The sequence below is a fragment of the Giraffa tippelskirchi genome, chromosome 7, assembly GCF_054371585.1.
Source record: "Giraffa tippelskirchi isolate mGirTip1 chromosome 7, T2T-mGirTip1v1.2.pri, whole genome shotgun sequence".
In the NCBI taxonomy this organism is placed as follows: Eukaryota; Metazoa; Chordata; class Mammalia; order Artiodactyla; family Giraffidae; genus Giraffa; species Giraffa tippelskirchi.
This window is the reverse complement of record NC_137281.1, coordinates 87,801,644-87,828,595: the sequence shown is the minus strand read 5'-3', so window position 1 is coordinate 87,828,595 and position 26,952 is coordinate 87,801,644. Positions and strand designations below refer to the sequence as shown.

Sequence of the window (26,952 nt, the reverse complement as noted above, 5' to 3'; positions counted from 1 at the left end):
CAGTAGGCTTGGGTTTAAGTCCCATCTGCAGTTGCACTAACAAATTCTCTGACCCTGCTGGGGTCCCTTCTCATCTCTGGACCTGTGTCCTCATCTCTAGAGGAATCTAGATCCAATGATCTCTAAAGACAAGCGTTTTCAGGTCTCTGAATTCTGTGATCTATGGATTGCCAAGACCCAGAGGAGCTCTGGAGAAACACAGGAGTTAGAATAAAGGGAATGTGGGACGAGATTGGCAAGCTGAGTTAGGGCTTATTAAGAAGAGAAATGATGAGCTACATTCATAAAGAAAAACAAAGGAACAGGAAGAGTATGTAGGAAGGACATCTGAGGTCTGGATGAGAGGCAAGGGCAAGAGTGTTCCTGCTGTGTTGCTTCAAGGACCCAGCCCATGACCGTGGTACTGGTTTCTCATATGGCACTTCCCAGTCCATGGCTGACAGGTTATACCCTGAACTGTTCCTGTTCATAGTCTTCAGGCTTTACAGGAAAGTCCTGTGCTTAACACATGACACACCTCTATAGATTCTGCCAAATTCCTAGTGTTTCTCATGTCAGATTTGACTAGCAGCTTACCACATTCCCACCACTACCCTGGGGCAACTCTGTATGGAAGAACCACAAGACTCATGTCTTGGCTCTATAAAGCTGAGAATAGAGGAATGGGTGAGCAATGGTAATTCTTAGAGATAAAGCCCAAGAACAGTGAATTCTTGGTTCCCTGCCCCCAAATCCATTTGCATTTATCCCCTTAGTATTACTCGGGCTCTAGGAGACGGACCATCCAGCAATAAGCCTATTCATGAACCCTTCTAGTGCAAATTTTAGGGAACTGGGCAGTTCAAGGCTAGTGGCGGGGGCGGTGGGGGGCTGGCGGGGTAGGAAGGTGTGCAGCATGCCAACAGGTGTGGAGGACTACTAGGGCCAGAAGAGAATCCCAGTGTATGAGAAGGCTGGAGTTCACACGGGTTCCTAAATTCTCCAGCAGGCAGGCGATGTGGTTCCTTGCTGATCCTATGGAGCTGGGACAGGGTCACAGAAAGCAGCAGCAAGCTTCTGGAAGGAGCAGTTGAAGCTTGGGACCCTCAGTGCTTTGCCTTCCCCAAGCCAGTTAGTGAGGCTGGGAAGGCAGAGCACAATCTGCAACTGGTCTTTTCCTAGTACGAGATATGTAGCAAGGGTTTCTGTTTTTTTTTTTTTTTTAATGGCAAGGTTTTAATTTTGTTTTTAAAGGAAAATATGATGATGACATGCTTATGCACAGAGGCTCTGGAGATCTGCGTTCACAACCCTAGCTCTGCCATTTACTAGTTGTATGATATTGAATAAATTACTGAGCTTTTCTGAACTGTTTCTCTCTAAAACAAGAATAACACCACTCAATTCATAGGGTTCTTCTGAGGATTATAATGCATGCAAGGCACCAGATTTTAGTGGATAAATAAGTAAATGTGGGCTCTGGAGATTGCTAATACAACGTGACAGTCATGCATACACATTAAGAGATGACACATTGAGCCTTGACCCGGTCTTCCGCTCCATTATCCTCCCTTGGGCTCTTCATTGGTGACTAAAAAGTGCATTGCTTGGTGGCTTCCAGTACACTTTCTCTCTTCCCTCTGCTGGAACTCTGACCTGAAGGTGATCCACAAGATCCAAGAAATTCTGTTTTCTTTATAAGGATGACATTTAAATGGGCATTTGAGTGACTTGGGGTTTCTCTTTTAACCCTTTTTTTCTTTAAAGAATTAGGGTTTTAGAGAGGAGGGGCATGATAAACAAGCCCCGTACTCTATTCTGAATGCATGTATGGGTTTCTGTCACTGAGTGGTAAAAGGGGAATCCAAAAATTGAGAAATCAGTAACAGAAAGAAATGGGTGTGGGGAGCTGGTTACCTGGGAGCTCCATGTTCATCTGCAGCATCAGGAACTGCTTCTTCTCCCTTCTGAAGACTGTCAAGAAGGAGCCTGAGAGGAAAGTGGACCAACCGTGGTCTTGGGGAAAAGGGAGCAGGTTCTCCACTCCTTCTGGAGGGAGAAGGAATAGCAGAGATCAACAAGGATGAAGAAGGAGGCAGATGGAACTAGAGGAAATGAAGGTAAATAACCTACATGCTAAAAGAAAATGAAAATGGTGAGAGGGGCAAAAGCAAAGAGAGGAGCTTAGAAACAGGGTGAAAGGAGAGGAAAAACAAACACCCAGCAGAGGTTAACCAAGAGACATAAGGCATGAATGTGAATGGGTAGGAGTCCAGCTTTCCCATTCACTTGCTCAGGGTATGGAACAGACTGCTATCTTCTGGCATCATTTAATTTTCAGGCTGCTCTGTTTCTTTATTTGAAATGTTTTCCATTTCTTATACCAATAATCCTTTAACCCCAAGAAAGTCCCCAACACTGTTTCATCTTAGGGGCTCCCAAGCATCATCTTCCCCGAGAGAGGCACCTCCCCCAAGGTGTCTCATAGCACCCAGGCTGGAAGTCTGTGGGGCAAGACCAAAAAGCAAGGGGGCAGAGGATGAGCTGTGGTTTGAAAGAGGCCCTGGAATACCCTGAGACTGCAGGCTGGTTATGGGATGTTTCCTGGGCTCTGGAACATGTGTCAAAAACTGGAGGACCATTCTCAGGCTCAACCAGAGGCTTGGGGTGCTGTGTGTTCTGAACTGTAAGCACTCCAACTGCAGGCTGGAGAATGTAGCTTCTAATCCACACTCTGCCCCTCACAGATCATACAATGTCAGAGCAAGAAGGGGCCTAAGGGATCAACTAATCCAAATGCAGTTTCTCAAAGAGGAAACTGGGGCCCAGAGAGGTGAAGTAACTTGCCCAAAGTTATCCGGCTAGTCAGTGATTTTCTTCTGAAGCAGAAAGAATCCCGTGTTTCGCTTGTCCCTTGACAAATACAGTCCATAAAGTGCTTAGAGGTCATTAGAAGGCACCCAGAAAGGTAAGGCTGGCATTTTTCTGGAAGCCCCTGATTGTACTCACCTCTTAGCCACCACATTAGTTAGCTACAAGGCCTGGAGTTGGTTTTGCTTTCATTTTCATCCCCAGGGCTGCCTGGAGGAAGGAGCTCTGACTGTTACCTGCCATCACTTCCCAGCCAGTCAGCAGAGACTGAAACCAGGGATTAGCAGGGGTGACAAGGGAATCCTGTCATAATGCCGGGGGGCTGGGGAGCAATGGCCAAATTCCTGGGACTTAAGCAAGGTAATTATTGCTGAGTCAAAGCTAGGACAGCAGGGCTGTGGGACCTGGGATGGCAAAGACGAGTAAGAGGGAGTGAACCAGCAATCTAAGTGATTTCAACTGCCGTGTGTTTCTAGGTCACATAAATTACCTCCTGAGTACCAAAGAGATGTCCTCAACCTTTGACTACCTAGGCCTGACCCGCCGCCTACTCACTTTCTTCCAGAAGCCACTCGCGGAAGAGAACGTCGCCATCGTCCTTTTGCTTCGTTTCTAATATTCCAGCACCCCTTCCGTCCCCCTTTTCTATGACGTGGGTTCATCCACTCACATCCACCCCAGTCTCCTCGGCTTTCTTTAGGTCCACGCACTCCCCACCCCCCTTTGGTTTCTCCCATTCTCCTCGCCCTCCCTGACTTGACTTCTTAGGACAGCTCCCCGCCAATCTAGGTTTCTCCCATTCCTCCCAGGCAAATGTTTGGGATCTCCCAGCCCTCCCGGTGCCTTTGATTTTTTTTCCGCCGTCGGCCGCCTGCGTCTCAGATAAAATGGATCCAGCCCTGGCGCTCCGGGTTTCCTCCACTGCTCGGGTGCTCCGGCCCACGCAGAGCATAGTCACGGCCGCCGTTGTTGTCCCAGAACTCGCGGCCCGTCACGCGGTAGCGCAGGGCGAAAAGCAGGGCGCCTCCAATGGGTGGCGCCGGCAGGCGGAAAGAGAAGCGGTCGGCGCGCGGCGGGGGCGGGGCCGGGCCGGCGTAGGCGGCGGGCGCCTCTCGTTGGCTCCGCCAGCCGTCTGCACTCCAGCGTACGCTCACGCGCTTCTCGTAGGCCAGGTCCAGCACGCGCGCGCTCCCGGCCACGCCCAGCGGGCCCGCCTCGACGCGTTCCAGGCAGATGCGCTGAGCCTGCAAGCGGGCGGCGAAGCCGGGCTCGCAGGCCGGCTCCAGGCTGGCGCGCGCCTCCTGTAGGGAAAGGAGGAGCGGGAAAGAGGGAGCAGGGGGAAGGAGAGGGGCGGGGGGAGAACGGGGGCGGGGTCAGGGCGAGGCATCGGACCAATCGGAAGCCGACCCTGGCGTCGGAGCTGTCAGGAGGCAGCGGGGAGAGTGGCCTAGGGAACTCGCCAAAGGGAACCCCAAAGCGGGTGAGCGAGAGCAAGCCCAGGGTTGGGGATGGAGATAGGTGCTTCTAGGTAAATTCACTCCCACACGTCCGCCGAGGCCAAGCTGAGGAAGTCCTGGGGAAGCGGAGTGCCTCTGCCGCCTACCTGGAGGCCTCGGGCGCGGGGCTGGCACGGCGCGAAGTGGCGGAGGGCGTCCCTCTGCAGCTGGACCTGCACGTGGCGGGGCACCCGGGGCAGCTCTCCCGGGCGGAAGCGGCGCACGGCTGCCAGCTCCAGCCCCAGCGCGTCAGCGAAACGCACTCTCTTACGGGTATCGGGGCTGTAGTTGCGGAGCGCCCTGGTCCTGCCGCCTCCAGCGGGCGCTGAACGAGCCCGGCGCCCCCGACTCGCACCTGGAGCTCGGGATCGGGCCCCGAGACGCGTCCCTCCTTCGCCTGGTTCCTCCTCTGGCTCCTCCTCGAGGCTGGGCCGCTGGCTGAGGTAGTAGGCGCGCTCTGTCAGTGAGGCGATGAAGCTCAGGTTGCGGGGGATGTCGGTGCGGGGGTGCCGATCGCGAAACATGGCACTCCCCCGCCCCGGGGAGACCCTCCGGCCACGCTGGCGCGCTGCCCTCCTTTCCTAGTCTCGCACCCAGCTGGTGTTCGCACAGAAGCTTCAGCCACCCCTCGCAGTTGTGTGTTCTCCTTGCTGTCACCTCCAGAATCCTCCACCTTCTGCAGCTCTGCCTCGTCTCCAAGTGACTACCTTTCCTCCCACTGGCCGTCTTCTCCCGGGGTCTTTGACCATCACCTCCTGCGGGCTGTCTGCTCTGAGCCTGCGCTTAGCCGAGCTCACCCTCGGGTCCCGCGGCCCTCGCGGGGCCTGGCCCCCGCCCACAGCCCTCTGACAAGTGACTCCCCATCTATCACTGATGCTGCCGCACCAGGAGGCGGGCACTCCCCTCTATCGGTCCAGAGTGGGACCACTCTTCCTTTTTTTTTCTTTTCAATGGCCTCAGCCTTTCCGGCACCGGAAGAGTTAACGCAAGGAGTAGAGAGCAACCTTTTCTTTTCTTTTAGAGGAAGGTTCAAACCACCCAGCCTGTAACTTTCTCTTCTGGGCTCAGTGTTTTCTTTCCTAAACCCTAGGCTCCAGGTTCGGGAGGATGGTAGTGGTGGATGCAAATATGGGCAAGTCACAAAAGCTAGGTAGAGCCTCAAATGGAAATTGAGATGTGGTGCTCAAATAGGTGGGTGGCCCTTTGGAAAGAGTTCTGAGCTGAGAGTTGTTGGAAAAACCTAGCTTCTGGTCTCACCTCTGGTGCTATTTAGCTGTGTGACTTTGAGCAAGGCACAGCTTCTCTGGACCTAAGTTTTCCCATCTGAAGAAAAAGTGGATTAAAATTCTGATCTCTAACCTAACTGTAAGCTCTTTGACTAGCAGAGGCTGTGCCCGATTCATGGTGAGTTTCAGCACATAGTAGGCCCTCAAATTATTGAATGAATCGTCACATATCTTTCTTGGAATTGGGACTGTGGAGTTGTAGTTCCAGTGAGAGCTCCAAGAAGAGCACAGAGCTGCTTTTTACTCCATTTTTTTTTCTGTATTTGTGGAAAAAAGTGAAGTTTTGTTTAGTTTTTTTCTAACTCCCTACTGATCTTATGTAGCACTTACAATGTGCTAGGTACCATTGTTTCACAAACACTAACTCATATAGTACATTCATCATAGGAGAGAGAGTATTATGCCTAATTTATGGATGAGAAAATTGAAGGAGGGGGTAGGTCTCTTCCCCAAGGTCACATAGATTAATATTTGGGGAGCTGGAATTAGAATCTCAGCAGTTCCGTTCTAGAGTCTACCATTTTATACACTTAATTATATTAAGTGGATTAAAACCTTTTATGGTAATAGTAACTTTTTCCGAGCACTGAAATATGGAATGTTAGAGTAGAAATGGAATCTCTAAAGCAACAAGGGAGTGGAACTATAAAATCACAAGTGACTGCTGCTAAGTGGATTCAGTCGTGTCCGACTCTACGCGACCCCATAAACAGCAGCCCACCAGGCTCCGCAGTCCCTGGGATTCTCCAGGCAAGAACACTGGAGTGGGTTGCCATTGCCTTCTCCAATGCATGAAAGTGAAAAGTGAAAGTGAAGTCGCTCAGTCTTGTCCTACTCTTCCCAACCCCATGGACTGCAGCCTACCAGGCTCTTCTGTCCATGGGATTTTCCAGGCAAGAGTACTGGAGTGGGTTGCCATTGCCTTCTCCACACAAGTGACTAAGTTGGAAATAAATAGTGAGACATATACTGATTTATTATACAACTTATTCCTGTTGGCATTTTAACTCCAGTACTAAGCATAGCAATGCTCTTTAGCCAGGACTCATTTTTAAAGTGATACTGAGTTTTATTTTCTTATTTTACACATACGTATGTAATCCACGGACACATTCTTTTCATATTTTAAGGTATGAAATAATGCTACAGTAATTTGTGTTATAGTCAAGCAGTTTAAAACTGTCTTCCTTGCTCTGGTACCATATGTCATTGACGGAACAGGTAAGGTTCAGTGTCAGCCTACATGGCCCAAGGTTTTCTGGGAAGAGCTCTGTTGTCTGAGCTGCCATTCCTTGGCTCTGTGGTGTTGGTCTGAGAAGATCCTTGAGGCACACAGCCTTGGACCTGGTGTAATTTGTGTTGGTCCAATAGTCTTTGTTTCTTAAGTAGCCACTGTAGTGATCTTCAAACGTCTGACTGGGCCTGCTCAATAACTGGCCAGAGGCATCGAGTGATTTCTTCAGTCAACATTTACTGAAGGTCTGTCTATTAGGCCATGAGGACATAAAAGTGAGTATGATTCAGTGCCTGCTCTCACCGAGCTTATAAATGAATGGGCAGGCGGGGAGAAATCTATTTGGATCCTGAGACTTAAAAGTGTTTTTATTTCAAGTAAACATCTTAGAAGAAATCAAGACTGCAAATGAAGGACTAGATTATTCTCTAAAAAAGGAGGCAACCTTGCTGATAGCATCTGGAATGTCTATCCCAAGAGCAAAGAAGAAATGCAGATGGTTGAAACGATACAGTCATAAAGGAGTGAAACAGATGTTAGATTCAGAATATTGGGGAGAACTGAGCTTGGGTTTGTAAATGGTGTGGATTTGGCTTGGCCTCGTAAACGGCATGATAACAACATTGATTACCAGACGCAAAGAGGGACCTTGAAGCAGTACAATGTTAAACTTAAGACAAACTTTCAAATCACAATTAGGTTGAGGCCTATCTTCTCAGTATGTGGCTTTGGGAAAATTACTTAACATCTCCAAGCCCCACTTTGCTCATCTATAGAATAACACAACATAAGGACTGGTGTGAGGATAAAATATCAAGCATGTAAAGAAAGCATTTAATACCTAATAAGTCTTCAAAATGTGTTAGTTATTACCATCGTTACAAAAAAGACCTTTCTTCTTTAGTTTGGGGCAGATGGGAATACCAAGGCTTGGACTGGAGGTAGAAGCAAAGGAACCAGCAGAGAAGGAGAATTGGGTAACCTCTTTTGGTCTGGTTGGAGAGTCTTCCAAATGAAGTTGTAGGAAGTGCCAGCTGCAAGAGCCGGTGGGCCCCAGCCAGAATGCCTGAGGGTGCCCTCGTGTGGATCGGCTGTGGTCAGGCGGCTTCACACCCTGAGTAAACATACTGCCTGGTATAAATAATAGACATTCATGTATGTGTGTACATATATGTAATATGAAAGGATTAACATCAACCTTGACATTGGCAACTTGCAGGAAGGCAAGTGGGATTTTGGGAGCGGCAGAGGGACTGAGGACTGGTGTTTTTTTCCCTACACTTCTATATTATTTGACTTTTTCAAAATAAGAGTAAGTTCATGCACTGGGTAGAAAGAATTAAAAAGAAAACCAATCCGATTCTTTACAAAGGAAGAAAGAAGATGAAGAAAAGTTACCTGCAGAAACTGCTTGCATATCCGAGTCTTGGCTCCCCGATGCTTGGCTAAAGCCCCAGCTCACATAGAGGCCACTGGGTTAAAGGTCCTGGAGAGAAGAGGAAGTGTCTGCTGTCTGTGTCACGTCTGCCAGTCCCACAGGGTAAGGCACCTGGCGTAGTTCCCACCAGTATTGGGAACTGTTCCTCTTTTCTGGGCACCTACTCCAGGGCTGGAAGAGTTCAACAAGTGCATGGAACATCAGAGACCTGGAAATGCTGAATTTGCTCCAAGGTTTCATGAGGCCCAGCCGGCTTCTCTTCACAGCCTCCAGGGTCAGAAGCCCTGCCTTGCCCTCGATGCCCTCTTGGCCCTGTTCTTCCTGGCCTCCAGCGGCCCTCTCCCTTCCTAAGTTGTGGCTCTTCCCAAGCCTGCGTCCCAGCCCCGCCCCTCTCTCTGGACGCATCTCTGGGCCCCATCATCACCCGGCGCCGGGCCCTCCCTCCCGTCCCCCCTTTCTCCTCCCTCCCGCCCCCCCCTTTCTCCTCCCTCCTTCCTTCCCTCCCTTCCTCCCTCTCTCCCTCCCTCCCAGCTCCTGCACCAGGAAACGGCCGGATCCCGGCAGCGGCCTGACCCGTGAGATCCCTAACCTGGCAGGCAGGCGGGGTTGGAGCCCGGCTGAGGGTGGGGGTGAGGGAGGAGCTGGGCCTCTGGGCTGCACTGAGGGGAGCCGGGAGCAGAGATGGTGTCGGCAGGAAGCCCTTGGCCCTGGGTTTCCCGGGAGGACAGTCATTAAACATGGATTCGGCCACACAGCTGGTAGAGCGTTGGGGGCAGGGGCCTGGTCCCGGGAGCTGCAACCCCAGCCCTTCTCAGCCCAGACCCTGATTCCTAGTCTTCCCCACCTAGCTCTGATCTCCCCTCCCCTTCCCAGGGCTCCAGGCTGGGCAGGAGGATGAAAGGCCCCAGCTGGGGGCTCCTTGCCACCAGTGCTGGGTCCTAAGAGCTGCCATCCAGGCTGGGTGAGTGTCCCCTTCCTTCTCTGTCCCGGGCAATCCTTTGCTTCTCCCCCTTTCCCTTCGGCCCCTGTCTCCTCCCCCATCTTGTGCCTCTGCCAGCATCTTCCCATCTTGCCCCAGGGGAGGCCCCAAGCCCCTTCCTCTAGCCAAAAAGGTGTGTACTGGAGGGGGAGGGGTTGTAGGGGTGTCATAGAGCTGTTGTTGTCTTGTTATGGAAAGAATCTAAAGTATTTTAGATGAAATTTACTTGTTTTATATTGAATTTGGCATATTACAAATTTAAGGGCCAGCCCCTCTATCCGTGGGGCCCCTCGCCATGGCCTAATTTTCTTGCTCTTACCTCTCCCGGCCCAGAGGTCTCTGAGATTTCCCCTCACCTCCCTGCCTGTCTCATGGACTGGCCAAACCTGAAATACCTCCTTCTGGGCCTCTGACCATATATTCATGCCAGTCTTTTATGTTTGACTCCGACAGCCGCCCGGATGGCGACCCCAGCCTCGGCCCCAGACACACGGGCTCTAGTGGCAGACTTTGTGGGCTATAAGCTGAGGCAGAAGGGGTATGTTTGTGGAGCTGGCCCCGGGGAGGGCCCAGCAGCTGACCCGCTGCACCAAGCCATGCGGGCAGCTGGAGATGAGTTCGAGACCCGCTTCCGGCGCACCTTCTCTGATCTGGCAGCTCAGCTGCATGTGACCCCAGGCTCGGCCCAGCAACGCTTCACCCAGGTCTCTGATGAACTCTTCCAAGGGGGCCCCAACTGGGGCCGCCTTGTGGCCTTCTTCGTCTTTGGAGCCGCCTTATGTGCTGAGAGTGTCAACAAGGAGATGGAGCCACTTGTGGGACAAGTGCAGGAGTGGATGGTGGCCTACCTGGAGACACGGCTGGCTGACTGGATCCACAGCAGCGGGGGCTGGGTAAGAAGCTTCTCAATTGCTGCTCTGCACATCCCTCTGAAAAGTTGGTCTCCAGGGGGAAGACGGGGGGCTCTGGCTGGAGCTGGGGGGCGGCTGTGCTGGGAATGAGGCGTTGGGGCCGAGTCTGCCTGTTTGGGTGGTATCAGGTGCCCTCACTATGGGCATCTCTGAACTCTGCACTCTAGGGCTGCCATGCAGTCATCATTTGGTGGGCTCATGGTCCAAAGCAGAGGACAGAACACACAGTAGCCAGGTAGTGCCTGCACAGAAATGGCATCCAACCATCACGAGTTTTTTACACCTGAGTACATGGCATAGGCGGGGTCAGGGATCAGGGATGGGTGGTGGCCAGACAAGTCTTGACAAAGGATGCCAATTCTGAGCAGAATTTTTGGCCAGGGAAATTTCAGATGGGATTCACCTGAGGTAGAGAAGGGCAAATGAGCCAGGTGCTCATGGGGGATCCGAGGGGCTGGGGGTGGGGTAGTGCTTGCAGTGGATGGAACTGGAGCTCTTCCTCTCCTCTTTTCTCCACTCCTTCCTCTCCTGATCTCCCTTTCTCCTTCTTTCTCTCCTACTTCCCTTCTCTCCCACAGGCGGAGTTCACAGCTCTATACGGGGACGGGGCCCTGGAGGAGGCGCGGCGTCTGCGGGAGGGGAACTGGGCCTCAGTGAGGACAGTGCTGACGGGGGCCGTGGCACTGGGGGCCCTGGTAACCGTAGGGGCCTTTTTTGCTAGCAAGTGAGAAAGTCCAGAGCCAGGTGGGGTGAGGTGTGGCTGGGGGGCAGGAGAGCAGGAGCAGAGTGGAGGAATGCCCTTGGAAGAAGTGGGGGAAAGGATGGTCATGGAATGGGAATTGGAAGGGGAAAGGTGGCGGGTGAAGGAGCTGAGTGTGCCAAGCAGGCAGTTGAAAGAGTGAGCTGGAGACACTGTGGAATGTATTTGGAAAGTCAGGAGATGGAGTCATTCCAGGGTTGGGGGGAGGTGGGAAGGATCATGCCTATAGGTATAGGCACATGAAACTCTGCCTGGAGCTTGATTTGCTGCCCTGAGGGAGGTAGACTTGCAGAGGGGGTTGGCATCTCCATTCAATGAGTGGGATTTGGGGCAAATACAGAAGGCACATCCCTTTGGAACGGGAGCTTGGGGTTCTCAGGGGCTAGGAAGAGGTGCTGTGACTGAGGGCTGCTGAGACACGAGTGTGCATGCGCACGAGTGCTCGTGTGCATGCTGGGCTGCTTGTCTAATCTGGTGGCGGTGAGATTCCTTGAAGAGAAAACATTCACTCCCTCTTGCAGTGGTGAGAACAAGGGCAGCTCTCTGTCCCTCCTCCCAACCTTCCCCCCTCTCCCCCTTGTCTTGCTGCCTCAAGGCTGAGGGAGAAACACTGTATCCAGGCTGAGGGCTCTGACCACTTTTTTGCAGAAAGTTGTCAGCAGGGCTTTGGAGAGAAGGGCAGTTCTATAGCTGGCCTTGTTCCTTCATCATCCCTCTTCCCTGTGCATCACACACTTGCTGCTGCCTCCTGGGCTCTGACAGAAAGGCAGGGCTGTGGAGCCTGCAGTGGGTGGGGGCTTTGGGAACTGGAGCTGCCCCTGCCCTCCTCTCCCACTGGGGCGCCTTGGTGCCTAAAGGGTTCCCTATCTCTGGGACCTTCTGTATCCAAACTTAAACTCTAAATTGGGGCTCTTACTAATTTTCCTTTTGAGTGTGTGGATGTAAATGCAGACCTGGAATACAGTTTGGTCCTGTACTGTGTGTCGGAAAGGCTGTGCATGCCTTGAGAGGAACATTCCATCTCTGAATCCCAGGCGTGTGAGGGTGACGTGTAAACTCTGTGGCTGGCCTGGTCCATGTGGTGGGCATTGGTGCTGTTTCATTAAAGGCCAGGTGTCTGGGTTCCAGAGTACCTCCCATGACCTAGAAGCATTGATATTTTCTTGGAAGCCACACTGTTTGCATGGATGTTACTTGTCTGTACCTCAGAGTCTGAGGATGTTAACTTTACAGCACACAGTCCTCTAGAACAGATTCAGATGACAGCTTTATCTTTTGAGAAAGACATGATTGATTTCACTCCAGATGCATGTCCTGAGCCAGACCTCACTGCTGCACTTTCCAAGGTGCTAAAATTGCTGCTTTCTAATGCTGACTTCTTCTGACACAGTGCTCTAGAACCCTGTCCTTGATCCTGAGCACTGACCTGCTTAGCTAGGCCATGGTTGACTCTTGGAGATTTTCACTGGTCCTAGAATGTGGCGACATAGTTGTACTCACGAGAACGTGGGACCAAAATTGGCCTCAGGTGTTTAGCTCAGACTTGCTTTTGAGGAGGGCTGCACTTTTTAATGATATTTATAGGGGAGATGGTGGACTGCATGGGCCACTTGGTCTGTTGTGAGTATGCTGGTACCAGGCACTCAGAGCTGGTCTGTGGCAGGCAGTTTTGGGGTGTGTGGGGGTCTCTGACTTGCTCAGGACAAATTAGGCCATTGGTTTTCCACCTGCTTGGCAGGACCCTGAAGTTTCCTAGGGGGTGCCTCAGGAGTCCTTGGGGGAGACAAAGCGGGGGTGCTGAGCAGGCTAAGCAACTTGCCCTCAAACAGAACAGCTCCCCTGCAGCTGTCTTACATATCGGGGTTCAGGGTAAGATTTTATTTGCATTAAGGGGTTTGCTGCTGAAAAAAGAAAGTTGGAAAACCACTGACTAGACCATCAGCTCCAAATTGGAGCCTGTGCTCCCCCAGGTTTGGGGCAGACTCTTCCCCCACCCCTCTACCACAGAACGTCTAGCCCTTGTAGTTTTCCTGGAGCCTGTAGCAAACAGGGGAGGCAGGGACCATGGTCAGTTACCAAAGAGCCCTGCTCGGAGGCCTTCACACCTGGGTGGAAGGAGAGGCTGTTGTCTGAAAGGGAAAAGGGCGTGGGCTGGATTTCCAGAGGTGTAGCTTGGATGGGACCATGGAGGGCAGTTTTGACATGTCCTGCCCTTCTTAGCCTGAGAGGGAATGGAAACCCCAGAGACTCTTCTGTCAGGGAAAACTAGAGACTCTCTTTTAGAGCCATATAGTTCCTTGGGATTAGCTCTTGGCCAAGATGGCTGAGTATGGCTCCCAATTTTTAAATCCATTTCATTTTTTAAAAAATAAGGGAAATAAATCTTATTGCCATTTTTCAGAGACTAAATAGGTGGAGAGGGTGTTTCTTGCTCTCCAGAGCCCAAAGGGACAAATATGGACTTTGCTTAGGCCAAGGAAGGAGCAGAAGTAGGGCAACTAGGTCCTGCACTTATTAACCCCACTCCCCACTTATCCTGGGGCATACACTATTTTACTTTTTTAAAATCATAAAGCGGCGGGAGAACAGATTTGGTTAGTTTAGAAGAGAAGAAAAGCTCTATAAATATAAATATATATTCCTGTATTTTTATTTAATAATTTATAAATACCAAGTTCATTTGACTTTTATTTTTGTGTAATATGTAATGGTCGTATTAAAAAAAATAAATAAATAAAGCCCAGAAGTTTAATGAGAAGGACTGAGCAGGGTTTGTGACTTCTATACTGTATAGCCTGTGGTCAGGACATTTCTTGATCTAATCATTTCATCATGACCTTGTTAAGGCCAAGAATTAGATTAATAGGGATTTGGGGAAATGTTGAGATAAAAAATTAATAAAAGAAGAAGAAGAAATTCCCTGGCAGTCCAGTGGTTAGTACTCCACACTTTCACTCCCTAAGTGCCTGAATTTGATCCCAGGACAGGAAACTCAGATCCTGAAAGCCGGGCTAAAAAATAATCAGAGTTGTTCTTCCACCCCCCTATCTCAGCCAAATGCCAAAACCAAGAACTGCATCTGTGCCAACCCAAGCCTTGAGAAGGTACGTGTATACTGTGCTTTGGGATAGCCACAACAAAACCCAAACCGAAACAAAGAAAACCTATCAAAAATCTTTATGATGGAATCAAGTCCCCAGCTGTGGTTTAGCCTCTGATCAGAAGTCTGTGATGATGAACATTTCTCAATATCCTGCTACCTACTTCAGACTTAAGTCTGGCAAAAATGGAGCCCTTGTTTACTTTCCTGGTCCCCTGAGACATTTGGTTTCAGCCATTTTAATGTGAACTGCTAAACTGGATGGGATCTATAGAATTGTTTAGCCCATCCCTCTGTACTTCTAGTCTAGGACCACATCAAAGTCATGTCTGACAGGAATAGTATCTTAATTTGAAATTACAAGTGGGAGTTTCTAGTCTTTCTATAATCCTATGCAATAGCATGGTATTTGGCTTATGTGTTAAATTGCAGTGAGAAATACACTGCTTAGAGGAATGCACTGCATTTCTATTCTATCTATATAGAAAAATCTACAGGACAAGCCATTAAAATCAGAGTGGCTTAGTGAGCATGACTTTTGGTAAAAGGGAATTAGATGGTCTTAACAGTTCCTATCACCAGGCTATATTAGCTAGTGCATTTATTCCTACTGTGGTTTGGTTTACAATTTGCCTAATTCCAAAAAGCATTTGTAATATCTTACTATAATACAAAAGACAGAACAATGGGAAAATATAGATTTTTAAAGTAAGGGTAAAGGGAAAATTGAAATATTACAATAAAATGACAGCAAAAGGAAAATTAACACAGAAAAGCATTCTATAAGCAGTATCGCCAAATACTAAAGGTAGGCTATGAATTCAACTCTGAGCTTCTTGGCAGCTAAAGAAAATTGGTGAACAATGAGATTCACATCCCTTTTAGGATTTATAAAACTTCTTAGTTCCTCAAAGTAGCAAAAAGTTTTGTGTCTGAGAAGACACTGAATGCCATTAGTGGACATCACCATCTGTAACACCTAATAGCAATATGATGTTGAGTTTTATACTATCGTTTCTTGGAGAAACATCAAAGGAGGATTCAGTAGGTCCTAAGCTTGTTTTATCAGAAGCATCACAATTTAGCCCCAATATGCTCTCTGATACCATAGTTTAAAATAGGGCTAAATTTCAGACTATCTAAATGGACAGATGGATTATTTATTCTTCACACAGTTCTCTGTGAATGTTATTTCTCCAAATGACACTTCTGATGAAAATTGGGCAACATTTAGTTATACTTTGTAGCAAATGGATGGATTATAGATATTGTTTTTAGTTGAGAGCAGATCCTTTGAAAACTTGAAAAACTGTCTTAAATGTGGATACAGGTGAGATATAAATAAAGTAACAATATTTAAAAAATCAAGCAGAAAAGATAATATAATGGAATATGATATAGTTTTTTATTAATCCAATCATTCATTCAGCAAACATTCAAGCATCCTCTGTGTACTGACGACAATTTTAGGCACTGAGCTAGAGAAGTGAATAGGCACAAATTTCTGCCTTCGTGTTACTTATATTCTAGTAATGGAAACAAATAAAGCTAAATAACTATCTACCTACATAAATAAATAAATTTCACAGCATTTATTAACATAACATTTCACGTTAGGGGCAAATGCTATGGAGAAAAATAAGATAATTCATTAGGGTAGGATTGGGAAGGTGTATGTATAGGTTTCAATGATAAATAGAGTGATCAGAAAAGTCCTCATTTCTAAGGTAACTTCTGAATAAAGTCATGAAAAATGAAATTGGAAAAATATTTTTATTGACATGGAAGAATGTTTCTGTATCTTATTAGGTAAAAAAGAAGACAGAGTAGAAAACAATATATACAGTATGATCCCATTTTGCTAAAAAAATATGTATACACACACACACATATATATACCTCTATATGTATTTGTGTATTGAAAGTTTGAGGAAGGGCATATGCCAAAATATCATTAGTGATTATCTCTGGATGGTGGATTTTATGGGTAATTTTATTTTTTTTTTTTGCTATCAGTATTTTTGGAAGTTTTGATAAGGAACACATTTCATAAGGTACAGCATATTAAAACAAGGTTTTCAGGGCACACAGTTTTCTAAAAGTTAACCAAGCAGAATGGAGATTAAGCAGCCCAACAGAGGCTCCTTCTCACTAATAGCAACCCCACTTCCCCTCAAGGTTGGACCTAGGGAGTTAAGGTAGGCCAGGGCAGACTCTGCATTAGAAAATAATTGGAATGGACTCAAAACAGAGGTAAGTAAATGATCAAGGCTCCAAGGTTCTGTGTCAACACTGTCCAATAGAAATAGAATCAAGCCACATAGGTATTTTACATTTTTTAGTAGCCTCATTAAAAAAAGCTAAAAGAAACAGGTAAAACTAATTTTAATAGTATTTTTTACACCCAGTATATAAAGACTACTACTATGATTTCAATCTGTAATTAATGTTGAACAATTATTAAGTCATTTTAGTCACTTTTTCATCCTGAGTCTTTGAAATTCAGTGTATATCTGATAGTTGCAGTACATCTCAATTCAGACCATTTCCCATTTTAAGTGCTCAGAGTAACCATGTGTGACTAGTGGCTACCATATTAAACAATGTACTTATAGATTAGAGGGAATTATTGCAGCAGTCAAGGTAAAATTTTCAAAGCAGGAGTTAAAAATAGGGATGAAACTATATTAGCAACCCAAGTATTGATATGTTTAGTGAGAAAACTTTTCCCTTCTGGACAGAACTGGACATGCCCTCATCCATTTTTACGGATTTAATTCTCCTTTTCTCAACTAGACTGACCATTCACTTTCCTAACAAATTTTTCCTCCTTCTAGGGCACAACATCACTGAGTTACAGTTTTTCTGAAACTCCATGGCCTTCTATTTATAGGTTATTACTCAAGGAAAGGGGGCTTCTCTAGTAGCTCAGAAGGTAAAGAATGTGCCTGCAATGCAGGAAGACCCTGGTTTGATCCCTGGGTCAGGAAGATCCCCTGGAGAAGGGAATGGCAACCCACTCCAATATTATTGTCTAGAGAATTCCATGGACAGACCATGGGGCCGCAAAGAGTAGGACAGCATTAAGCAACTAACACTTTCACTTCCACTGAAGGAAAAGTATACTTATAATGCCTGAACCTTGTATCATTACATACCAATTTTTTTTTTTTTTTTTACATACCAATTTTTAAAAAATTCATTCACAGAGGAAAACATCTCTTTGATGTTCTCTATGAATCAACAAACCCAGGATATAAGATTATTACATGTAAAGCAATTATCCTCCAATTATATATAAATTAAAAAGATTATTACAGAAGATCATCCATTCAGTTAGCACCTATTGACCACAGTGATAGCCAATGACAATGCAAAGATAATTAAGGTGCCCCTCCCTTTTACAGTTTACAGCCTAATAGGAAAGTATCTTACAAATCACCATTCAAATCTCTTTAAAAAATGTGTTTGTAAAAGTAATCATGTTTATTGAGTAAGTTGGGAATTGGAGTGTTTTTTAAATTTTAAATAAAAATAATAATTGATATTGTGGAAAAATCATAGAACACGGGAAATTATAAAGATCAATCATAATCCTACTATCCAGAGAGGATCACTGTTAACATTTTGGTATATTTCTTTTCTGTTGTCTGTGCTTATATTTTATGATCATACTGTATACATAATTTTGTATACTGCAGTTCTGCTTACCATTATTTTGCGAGCATTTTCCTTGTCATTACACGTTTTTAAGACATAATGACTATATAAAATTACAGTATATGCTTGTATAATAATTTTCCTGAAAAATGCCCACTTGGACAATCAAATTGTTTACATTTTTTTTCACTTTGATGAACATTATTCTCAAATTTTTATCTAGGTTTTAGATTATTTCTTTAGAACAGATTAGAAGAAACACAATTACTGGGTTAAAAATTTCAATATTTAAAACATATGTTGCATATTGCCATAGAAAAGATTGTCTTGGTTCTTATTCATTTTTCCCCCCAATTCCCAAGTTATTTTTTTTTTTTAAACCAGGTATACATAGCTTTAATCATATTTTATATAAAATTTTACATTCTACTTTTTGGCCTAACAAAAATTTTTGCAAGTTATCATAGTGTAAACCTTTTTTTAAAAAAACAGTGCATAATCTTGTGATGTAATTATAGGTTGCCTAAACATTTGTCTATTGTTGGAATTTAGTCTTTTTCCAACTTCAGCATCATACAGTATGTTCTCTTTGTATATTAAAACAGACTTTATAGTAATTTTGATCTGAGCTTTTAAATCTGGTTTTGAATTCCCTGCTCACTTCTAATTAGTTCCAAGACTTGGACAAATTATTTCATTTTTCTTCTCATCCCTAAAAAAGATTATGGTTTTGTGATTCCTTACTTCATAATGTGGTTTTGAGAATCCAGTGAAATAACAAGGAGTCTAGGATGGTGCCTGTTACAAAATCAAGTGCTTAACAAAATTGGATTAAAGGCATTATTTTAAAAATCCCATTTCCCTTAATTGGCTTTCTTAAACTAGGTACCAATGAACATCCAAGTCTTGACTTGGTTAAAATCAGTAGAAAAGATTTTTCTTCCAGCCAACTGTTTTTTAGAGCTTGTCTTTGGTGCTAAACTTAGTTCTCCCAGACCACTGAAGCTGAGATGGTTCATGAAGTATTTTTCAGTGAAATTTTAAACAACTGTGACTCTGCTCCAAGTTCTTCTGTTCCTGAGGTAAGGATCTGTGTGAGGGGAAAAAAAAAAATTGAGGGTGAGGGGAAGAGTAGGGTATACTGTGAAGCTCTGACTTTTTGGTTTGCTAATAGGAATCTCCTCTTAACCAAACCCCCCTACCAAGCTATGCACATCCTCTCCAGGTTGTTTCAAGAACTATTTGGTTAGGCTCAGGTGAATCGGGCTCTCAAACTGTAGCTTGGTCTGGCTATAACTATCCCTCTTGCCAACTTATCACCGCCATTCCTTCCTTTTTAATAAATGTGTAGGAGCACCACTGAACTATGGCAACCCTGTCTTTCAGGGCCAGATTTCACTGGTATCTCAGAGTGCAATGTTGTGGTGGAATTCCTCTGGGGTCTGAAGCGGGGTCTGAAGTCGTGGAAAGCGTTGTAAATGAAGGGTGACATCCAGATCCCCAGTCAATGTATCTTCTGGTCAACAAACATTTATCTGGACACTTACTATGTGCTAGGCATATTGCCCTAAGGGAGAAATGCAAATATAATTAGAGGCCAGCCTTTCATTTCCAAGCTCTCACAAGCACTGCACAAAACGATTAACTGTTCAGAGGAGGTAGGCCCGCTTGTCATGGGAGAGAAGGGGAGGCTAGTGAAAGGCTTCGCAGGGGAGGTGATGATGGGGTTTGCTGTGGTCTGGTTGAAGAGGGACTGCATATGCAGAGGCACAGACCTGGGTACAGATACACCCACTGGAATGAGAAGCGTGGAAATAACATTCACGAAGTAGCCTGGTCTGGAGTTGTCTAAGGTCTAGCTAGGGAGTTTTGAGACTTTATCTGGTGTGAACTGGGGTCGTGACCCATTGGAAGCTGACCCATTAAGGGGCTGTAAATAAGTCAAACAAGAGAAGAAACAGGCTGACACTGGGGCATGAACAGAATGCTTGGAAAGTATGCCTGTGTAGAAAGACAGCACATAGAGGACTCATAACTGGTACTGGAGTGAGGACTACTCCCTGCTTTCTGGTTTGGGGAGACCTGATGGATGGTGGATAGATAGTGGTGCCAATAACCTAGGTAGGAAAGGTAGACTCCTTTCTGGACAGCGCCATTTAGAACCCTCTGTTTGCTGCAACATCCCATCTACTGGTGCATTCCTGATAGAAGACCGGTTTCCACAAACCGCAGCAGTTGTTTCCGGCCTCTACCTTCCAAGAGCTCACTAGATGGCAACCAGCAGCATCAAGATGGCGGCCTCCTAAAGACTAGTCATGTGACCTCGGGTTTCCCTCGATGGGAGCCCGGCAGTCGGTCGGGGGCAAGGTTCACCTGTCGCGAAATGGGTGTCAGCTCTTCGAATCTCGCGAGCCAATTGGCATCTGAGACTGGGCCACTTCAGCGAGGCGATCGGAAGACTGTTCCTTTCCCGTCGCCTTGCCAGCGGCCAATCACCGACCGTTATACTTTGCAGACCCGCCCTTAGGCGGGGGAGAAGCAGTAACGTCGTCACAGCTTGGCGTTATTGTTACCTAAGGACTTGAGAGGAGGTGGGACGTGTGTTGATTGACAGACCGACTTCCCCTACCGGGATTTGAGAATTTGGCGCAATTCCCCGCCTTAGGGGTGGGGTCTTATTTGATTGCCAAGTAATATTCCCCAATGGAGCCCTAGTTCGTGGTGACGGGCAGGCTGTTTGACTAATGAATCCTCAGCGAAGCCGGCGCAGCTCTCCAATCGCTGGGCGGCGGGCCCCAGTCTGAGCGGCGATGGCGGCGGCGGCGGCGGCGGCAGCAGCAGCGGGGGCTGCGGGCGGTCGGGGCTCCGGGCCGGGGCGGCGGCGCCATCTTGTGCCCGGGGCCGGTGGGGAGGCCGGGGAGGGGGCCCCGGGGGGCGCAGGGGACTACGGGAACGGCTTGGAGTCTGAGGAACTGGAGCCTGAGGAGCTGCTGCTGGAGCCCGAGCCGGAGCCCGAGCCCGAAGAGGAGCCGCCCCGGCCCCGCGCCCCCCCGGGAGCTCCGGGCCCTGGGCCTGGCTCGGGAGCCCCCGGCAACCAGGAGGAGGAGGAGGAGCCGGGACTGGTCGAGGGTGACCCGGGGGACGGCGCCATTGAGGACCCGGTGAGGGAAAGAGGGCGAGCGAGGAGGCCGGCGACCGGCCGGGTCACGGGAGGCCCAGAGCTCGGGCGAGCGGGAGGCGGGAGGGGGGTGGGGGTGGGCGGGGAATAACGTGGCTGGGGCCGGGCCGGGGACGCAGCCTCGACCGCCAGAAGGGGCCCATCCGGGTTGACTCCGGCGTCATGGGTGCCTAGTGTTGTACTAGAGAAGGTAGCTTGCTTTTCTTTTCTTCACGACCCTCGCGTGGGGCGAAAGAAATGGCCGAGCATGGCTGGGACCGCGCGCGAATCGAGAGCAGGGCAGAGCCCCTGCGTTGGTTCCTCTTAAGCTCTTCTCCATACCCTCCCCACTCATTGTAGGAGCTGGAAGCGATCAAAGCTCGAGTTAGGGAGATGGAGGAAGAAGCTGAGAAGCTAAAGGAGCTACAGAACGAGGTAGAGAAGCAGATGAATATGAGTCCACCTCCGGGCAATGGTGAGTAACTGGCGGTTGCACGCGGAGCCCAGGTCCCCGGATTGGAAGGGTTATGAGAGTACGGTTTATATGGAATTAGATACTCGGAACCTTGGAGCTGCTTGTCTGAGCAATTACTGGGCAGTTGCCGTGATCATAGTCCATTGTGCGTTTCTCTGACCTTTGTGAGACAAGGCCTATGTTTTCGTGATGGTAGTCTTGTGCCTCCCTTTGTCCTTGTTACAAATGTGTTGCTCTTTGTTCTTAGTTTTCCTCTACTGTTTGTGGAGGTTGCCAGCTGGTGTTTGACCTTCAAGTCTAATAGTTCTTCGTTCAGTTGGAGACCCTTTAGTTAGAAGTTCTAAGAGAAAATGCCCAGCTGCAGGGGCTTTCTCCTCTAATCTCGAAATGTCCAGTCTCAGCCCACTTAATTTTGTTCATTTTTCAAATCGTTTCAACCAAGGGTACAATAAGGACTTGATTTGGGAGCAGGAGGGGATTCATGTACTGTTTTCTTTCATTTTTAAGAATGTATTCATCTGTTCCATAACTTGTCAAATATTTAATAAGCACCTACTATGTGCTAGACTTTTCTAAGTAATGGGTGCAGCAGGGAACTGAACAGACCAAAATCTTGATCTTTACTAATGGTGGTGATGGTGGTGGTAATGGTGCATATATTGGTCAAGTAGAAAAGAAGGGTTATTTTCTGATTATTTTTTCTTCAAAGCTGGCCCAGTGATCATGTCCATTGAGGAGAAGATGGAGGCTGATGCCCGTTCTATCTATGTTGGCAATGTATGTACGAGAGCCTTGATTGGGGTTGGGGGAGCTCTTAGTTTGGGAGATTATTTAATGGGAATCTTGATGGAAACTCTTTCCAGGATAGGTGGTGGCTTTAAGGAGTGGAGGGAAGGTTAGAATGAGGTGAAAGTTAATGGTCATTAGCAGAGGCTCTGGGGTTGGAAGAAGAGTTCCTTAGAGAACTAGATTTGATGGCTTTGGTGTATATGGGGGGCTTCCCAGGTGGCGCTAGTGATAAAGAGTCGTCCTGCCACCTCAAAAGATGTGGGTTCTATCCCTGGGTTGGGAAGATCCCCTGGAGAAGGAAATGGCAACCCACTCCAGAATTCTTGGCTGGAGAGTCTCAGGGACAGAGGAGTCTGTCGTGCTACAGTCCATGGGGTCGCAAAGATGGCTCAGCCCAAAGGCTTGGCAGGGTGTCTGTTGAGATGGGAGTTTGCCTATTGCCTGTTAAATGTACCCCCAACAGGTGGACTATGGTGCAACAGCAGAAGAGCTGGAAGCACACTTTCATGGCTGTGGTTCAGTCAACCGCGTTACTATACTGTGTGACAAATTTAGTGGCCATCCCAAAGGGTAAGTGTGGGGAAGTTGAGGTCATTTTAATCACAGTTAAAAAATAGATAAATCATGCTTTATATTGAGCAGTAAGTTAACTGGATGTTTAAGTAAATAGTCTTTCATCTTTTTAAGATACAGCGTTAATGTTATGTATCAGGGATTATACTTAAAATTCCTTTCAGAGGCCCAAGAGGTAACAAAGATGAGGGCTGGGTATGGGTGGGATCATGACCTAGAATGGAGGGGCTTCTGCTTGGCTTCACCTTGTTCTGCCCTCTGGAAATCCAGGGCCCTCTGTATCCTATTTTACAATTTTCCAAGAGTAGGTGCAAATTTTGATTAAAATCTTCCACTAAGAATTGTTTTGGACAAGTAGTTAAAAATATGAACACATTGTACTCAAAGCATGCCTGCGAATTGGGTTTGACCTATGAGCTACTGTTTTCGGCCTCAGATAAAGTGACAGTTACTCTTTTCAGGTTTGCGTATATAGAGTTCTCAGACAAAGAGTCAGTGAGGACTTCCCTGGCCTTAGATGAATCCTTATTTAGAGGAAGACAGATCAAGGTAAGCCCCATCCCATTGTTCTGATTCTCAGTAAACTCCCGGGGTTGATTCTTAAGGCTTTCTGTTGTGCTTGTCACTCTCAGGTGATCCCTAAACGAACCAACAGACCAGGCATCAGCACAACAGACCGAGGTTTCCCACGAGCCCGGTACCGTGCCCGGGCCACCAACTACAACAGTTCCCGCTCTCGATTCTACAGTGGTTTTAACAGCAGGCCCCGGGGTCGCGTCTACAGGTCAGGATAGATGGGCTGCTCCTCTCCCCCGCCTCCCATGAGCCCTTCCTTTTCTCCTCACCTGAGGAACCTCCCTCCTTTACCCTCCCCCTTGGTTCCAGGGACTTGGTCTCCTGCCTGTGCAGGGTGAGGAAGGTAGTTGCAGGCCAGGCCAGGTGGCCAGTCTCATCTTTTTTCTGGAGCCGGAATTGGTGATAAGGGCTGGATCTCTCCACCCTGTTCTGAGAGATGCTGCTTCTCCCAGCCTTTTTTTTTTTTTCTCCCATGAAACTTGATGGCAGTGAAAATGTTTACACAGGAGGCCGGGGAAGAACAGGGCCTCAGAGCAGTGAAAGTACTGCTTGGACATTTGCTGCTTTTCCCAGAGATAGGGAAGGGTTGAAGAAAACCAGAGGCTAGTTGATCCTCCTGGAACGCCATGTGGGAGGTTCAAGATATTTACTGCTCTAATAACTAGCCAGGCTTTTGCAAGGTTACCGTGCATACTGGGCCTGGTGTGGCGTCCATGTTGTTTCTGTACTTCCATCTTTGTACATTTAAATAGAGGGATTAGGCGTGTAGATCTTGGCTTTTCACAAGATTTGCCTCTCTGCTCCCTGGAGGAATTAGGGAAGATCTGTTGGTGAGAGTCTTGCATTTAAGAGCTGTGGAGAACTGAAAACTGGATAAACAAGGAGTCCTTTTTCTTGCCCCTGTGTCTCAGATGTATTTTTTTATTGCCACTGTTTGGTGAAGTAATAACAGTTAATTTCCCCTCCCACTTGCCAGGTGTGTCACTGTTTCTGGGATTGTGGGGATCAGTTTTAGGACTTGGCAACTTCTTTCCCCTCTTCCCTTCACAGTAACTGGGGCGAGGGCCCACGGGGGAGGGGCTTGTGCTGAACTATTTAGTGATCATGTTAACACCTAACTCTCCTTCTTTCTTCCAGGGGCCGGGCTAGAGCGACATCATGGTATTCCCCTTACTAAAAAAAAGTGTGTATTAGGAGGAGAGAGAGGAAAAAAAGAGGAAAGAAGGAAAAAAAAAAAAGAATTAAAAAAAAAAAAAAGAAAAACAGAAGATGACCTTGATGGAAAAAAAAAATATTTTTTAAAAAAAAAGATATACTGTGGAAGGGGGGAGAATCCCATAACTAACTGCTGAGGAGGGACCTGCTTTGGGGAGTAGGGGAAGGCCCAGGGAGTGGGGCAGGGGGCTGCTCATTCACTCTGGGGATTCGCCATGGACACGTCTCAATCGCGCAAGCTGCTCCCCCTGTTTCCCTGTTCCCCTTTGCCCCCTTGGGGGCTGCTCAAGGGTAGGTGGGCATGGGTGGTAGGAGGGGTTTTTTTACCCAGGGCTCTGGAAGGACACCAAACTGTTCTGCTTGTTACCTTCCCTCCATCTTCTCCCTAACTTTCACAGTCCCCTCCTGCCTGCTCCTGTCCTGCCAGGTCTACCACCCACCCCACCTCTCTTTTCTGGCTCCCTGCCCCTCCAGATTGCCTGGTGATCTATTTTGTTTCCTTTTGTGTTTCTTTTTCTGTTTTGAGTGTCTTTCTTTGCAGGTTTCTGTAGCCGGAAGATCTCCGTTCCGCTCCCAGCGGCTCCAGTGTAAATTCCCCTTCCCCCTGGGGAAATGCACTACCTTGTTTTGGGGGGTTTTGGGGTGTTTTTTGTTTTTCAGTTTTTTTGTTTTGTTTTTCTTTGCCTTTTTTTTTCCCTTTTATTTGGAGGGAATGGGAGGAAGTGGGAACAGGGAGGTGGGAGGTGGATTTTGTTTATTTTTTTAGCTCATTTCCAGGGGGTGGGAGTTTTTTTTTTAATATGTGTCATGAATAAAGTTGTTTTTGAAAATAAAAAATGTTTGGCCTTTTGGGTGTATGGATTATTTATCTACCTGTCCTTAAATCCCAGATGGCTGTTAATTCTGATTTCTGGAAATGCTGGTGTCGAGGGGAAGTTGCGACCTAAATTAAGGAGCAGGAGTTAAAATTACAACTAGCAGGAACATTATGTATTTAGTTTTGAGTTTTCTGAAAATCATGTCGTCTTGACTGGCATTTGAGAGGTAAATTAACTGAGCCTGGGAATATAAAAGAATGGTTCATAAGATTTATGTACAAATGAATTACCCATACCAGCATTAGATTCTTACTTTGGGGTCTGGGTAGCCTTGCTTGGTTTCTCTGCCCCAAGGTACCCTCAGAAACTGAAAAGTAATGTTTAGTGATAACTGCAAAGCTTACATTGTCTTCTCTAGCAATCTGTGGCCACTTAATATGTTCAGCTAACTTATTTTGGGTGATTCCATTAAGGACAACTAGGCATTGAATAGCCTTTAGCTGCTTGGTCATATTAATAACCTGATTTCTCCATTTTATATTCTAAGTAAAAGTCCTTGGGTACTGCATCACATCCCCCAACCCTTTGTAGGCTGCATTGCTTACAGCGTTTCTAAATATTTAAACCTCCGTTTTATTGAACCATTCACTTCTGTTCCTAGGATGTTTTGTTCACGATTGACTTTGACGTAGGTGTTCTTTTTGATAATAGGTTAAAGAAACGGCTTTCCATATTCATGGAGCCTTCGTCTGCCTCAAATGGCTTGAAATTTCAAGTCAGTATTGACCATCCAGTAATTGAGCATTTGATCATTTGTACTACCTGCTGTTATGTCCTTTGTTAGATATTTGGGAGTCTTCTCTATCTAGATTGAACTAGAACAGTGTCTTGTAAACTGAGTATGGAAATTTCAGAGGCTGATTAGCAAGAGACTGGATAAGTAACGATTAGGAAAATGTGCAACATCCTAACCCTTGATGTTCCTAATATTGGGGAGGTGTTGTCTGTCCACCAGGGGGCAGTAAGTGGCTATATAAATTCTGTAAACTTGTTTGATCTTGGGAGGGTAAGTTGCTTGTTTGAACCTTAGTTTTTATAATTTTCTGTGTTCAGTCAAGTTCTCACTATCCTATATGTCTTCTACTTTAACTGAACAACTCTTAATTGTGGTATGGCAGATTGGTGGCTCCAGTTCGTGTTTCTGGAAAGGATTGTATGCTGTTAGGTGTGGAACTAAGGCTTCTCCCAATTTGATCCTGATTGATTTTTCCTGGCACATCCTGCTGTACATCTGATACACTCTGCACTCCTGTTGAGTTTTTTATTTTCATGTATTTCTCATTGCCGTTTAACCTACTATGCATATCACATCTACTCGGTCAGAATCCTAAGATAGAAGCCAAGGTGTATAAGCCAAATACCACAGCCAGGAAACGAACTTGATTGCCTGGGCAGAAAGAATCATGTCTTCACTTGGGGCAAATTGCTCCTCTCTTTGAAACTTAATGATTTCATAATTTAAGTGATTACCTCCCTGTTTCCCCACTAGACTAAAAATTCAAGGGCATGGATTGTGCCTTTGTATGGCTTCACAGCACCTGCCACTTAGGTGCTCAGAAAGTGCTAATTCACCTT

At 46.9% G+C, this 26,952-nt stretch overlaps 3 protein-coding genes across 40 annotated transcripts; 2 read left to right on the top strand and 1 right to left on the bottom strand.

Moving 5' to 3' along the window:
* Nucleotides 1–1,387: 1,387 nt before the first annotated feature.
* On the bottom strand, nt 1,388–8,745 carry PPP1R3E (protein phosphatase 1 regulatory subunit 3E). Of its 30 annotated transcripts, none has more exons than XM_081506568.1 (6): nt 8,513–8,720; nt 8,265–8,352; nt 4,454–4,803; nt 3,406–4,151; nt 1,897–2,028; nt 1,388–1,635 (listed from the first exon to the last, which is right to left on the bottom strand). In XM_081506568.1, the coding sequence occupies exons 2-4, from the start codon at nt 8,281–8,283 to the stop codon at nt 3,729–3,731; spliced, it is 792 nt and encodes a 263-aa protein (XP_081362694.1). In that variant the 5' UTR covers nt 8,284–8,352; nt 8,513–8,720; the 3' UTR covers nt 1,388–1,635; nt 1,897–2,028; nt 3,406–3,728. The 30 variants fall into 30 exon arrangements, with proteins under 30 accessions (XP_081362694.1, XP_081362684.1, XP_081362685.1 ...); XM_081506558.1 differs by lacking the exons at nt 8,265–8,352; nt 8,513–8,720 and adding exons at nt 2,827–2,892; nt 2,989–3,060 and having other exon boundaries at nt 1,388–1,672; nt 4,454–4,873; XM_081506559.1 differs by lacking the exons at nt 8,265–8,352; nt 8,513–8,720 and adding exons at nt 2,827–2,892; nt 2,989–3,060 and having other exon boundaries at nt 1,388–1,672; nt 3,694–4,151; nt 4,454–4,873.
* Nucleotides 4,301–11,014, top strand: BCL2L2 (BCL2 like 2). Of its 6 annotated transcripts, none has more exons than XM_081506572.1 (5): nt 4,625–4,789; nt 8,239–8,406; nt 9,178–9,265; nt 9,737–10,176; nt 10,773–11,014. In XM_081506572.1, exons 4-5 carry the CDS (start codon nt 9,745–9,747, stop codon nt 10,920–10,922), a joined length of 582 nt encoding a protein of 193 aa, XP_081362698.1. In that variant the 5' UTR covers nt 4,625–4,789; nt 8,239–8,406; nt 9,178–9,265; nt 9,737–9,744; the 3' UTR covers nt 10,923–11,014. The 6 variants fall into 6 exon arrangements, with proteins under 6 accessions (XP_081362700.1, XP_081362698.1, XP_081362697.1 ...); XM_081506571.1 differs by lacking the exon at nt 4,625–4,789 and adding an exon at nt 7,853–8,089; XM_081506570.1 differs by lacking the exon at nt 4,625–4,789 and adding an exon at nt 7,854–8,093.
* Nucleotides 11,015–17,221: 6,207 nt separating this feature from the next.
* PABPN1 (poly(A) binding protein nuclear 1) lies at nt 17,222–25,336 on the top strand. 4 transcript variants are annotated; one of them, XM_081506536.1, is made up of 8 exons: nt 20,517–20,691; nt 20,785–20,875; nt 21,232–21,346; nt 22,056–22,123; nt 22,599–22,705; nt 23,170–23,257; nt 23,341–23,492; nt 24,422–25,336. In XM_081506536.1, exons 1-8 carry the CDS (start codon nt 20,525–20,527, stop codon nt 24,459–24,461), a joined length of 828 nt encoding a protein of 275 aa, XP_081362662.1. In that variant the 5' UTR covers nt 20,517–20,524; the 3' UTR covers nt 24,462–25,336. The 4 variants fall into 4 exon arrangements, with proteins under 4 accessions (XP_081362663.1, XP_081362662.1, XP_081362661.1 ...); XM_081506537.1 differs by lacking the exons at nt 20,517–20,691; nt 20,785–20,875 and adding an exon at nt 17,222–18,796; XM_081506535.1 differs by having other exon boundaries at nt 20,517–20,875.
* Nucleotides 25,337–26,952: the final 1,616 nt, after the last annotated feature.

Bases quoted from the DNA above. Each gene is read 5' to 3' on its own strand.
- PPP1R3E (XM_081506540.1), bottom strand. From the start codon at position 4,870: ATGTTTCGCGATCGGCACCCCCGCACCGACATCCCCCGCAACCTGAGC. The intron at 4,152-4,453 runs GTAGGCGGCAGA...CTTTCCCTACAG, and splicing joins CCCGCGCCCGAGGCCTCCAG to GAGGCGCGCGCCAGCCTGGA.
- BCL2L2 (XM_081506574.1), top strand. From the start codon at position 9,745: ATGGCGACCCCAGCCTCGGCCCCAGACACACGGGCTCTAGTGGCAGAC. The intron at 10,177-10,772 runs GTAAGAAGCTTC...TCTCTCCCACAG, and splicing joins TCCACAGCAGCGGGGGCTGG to GCGGAGTTCACAGCTCTATA.
- PABPN1 (XM_081506535.1), top strand. From the start codon at position 20,525: ATGGCGGCGGCGGCGGCGGCGGCAGCAGCAGCGGGGGCTGCGGGCGGT. The intron at 22,124-22,598 runs GTATGTACGAGA...TACCCCCAACAG, and splicing joins GTTCTATCTATGTTGGCAAT to GTGGACTATGGTGCAACAGC. The intron at 22,706-23,169 runs GTAAGTGTGGGG...TACTCTTTTCAG, and splicing joins TTTAGTGGCCATCCCAAAGG to GTTTGCGTATATAGAGTTCT.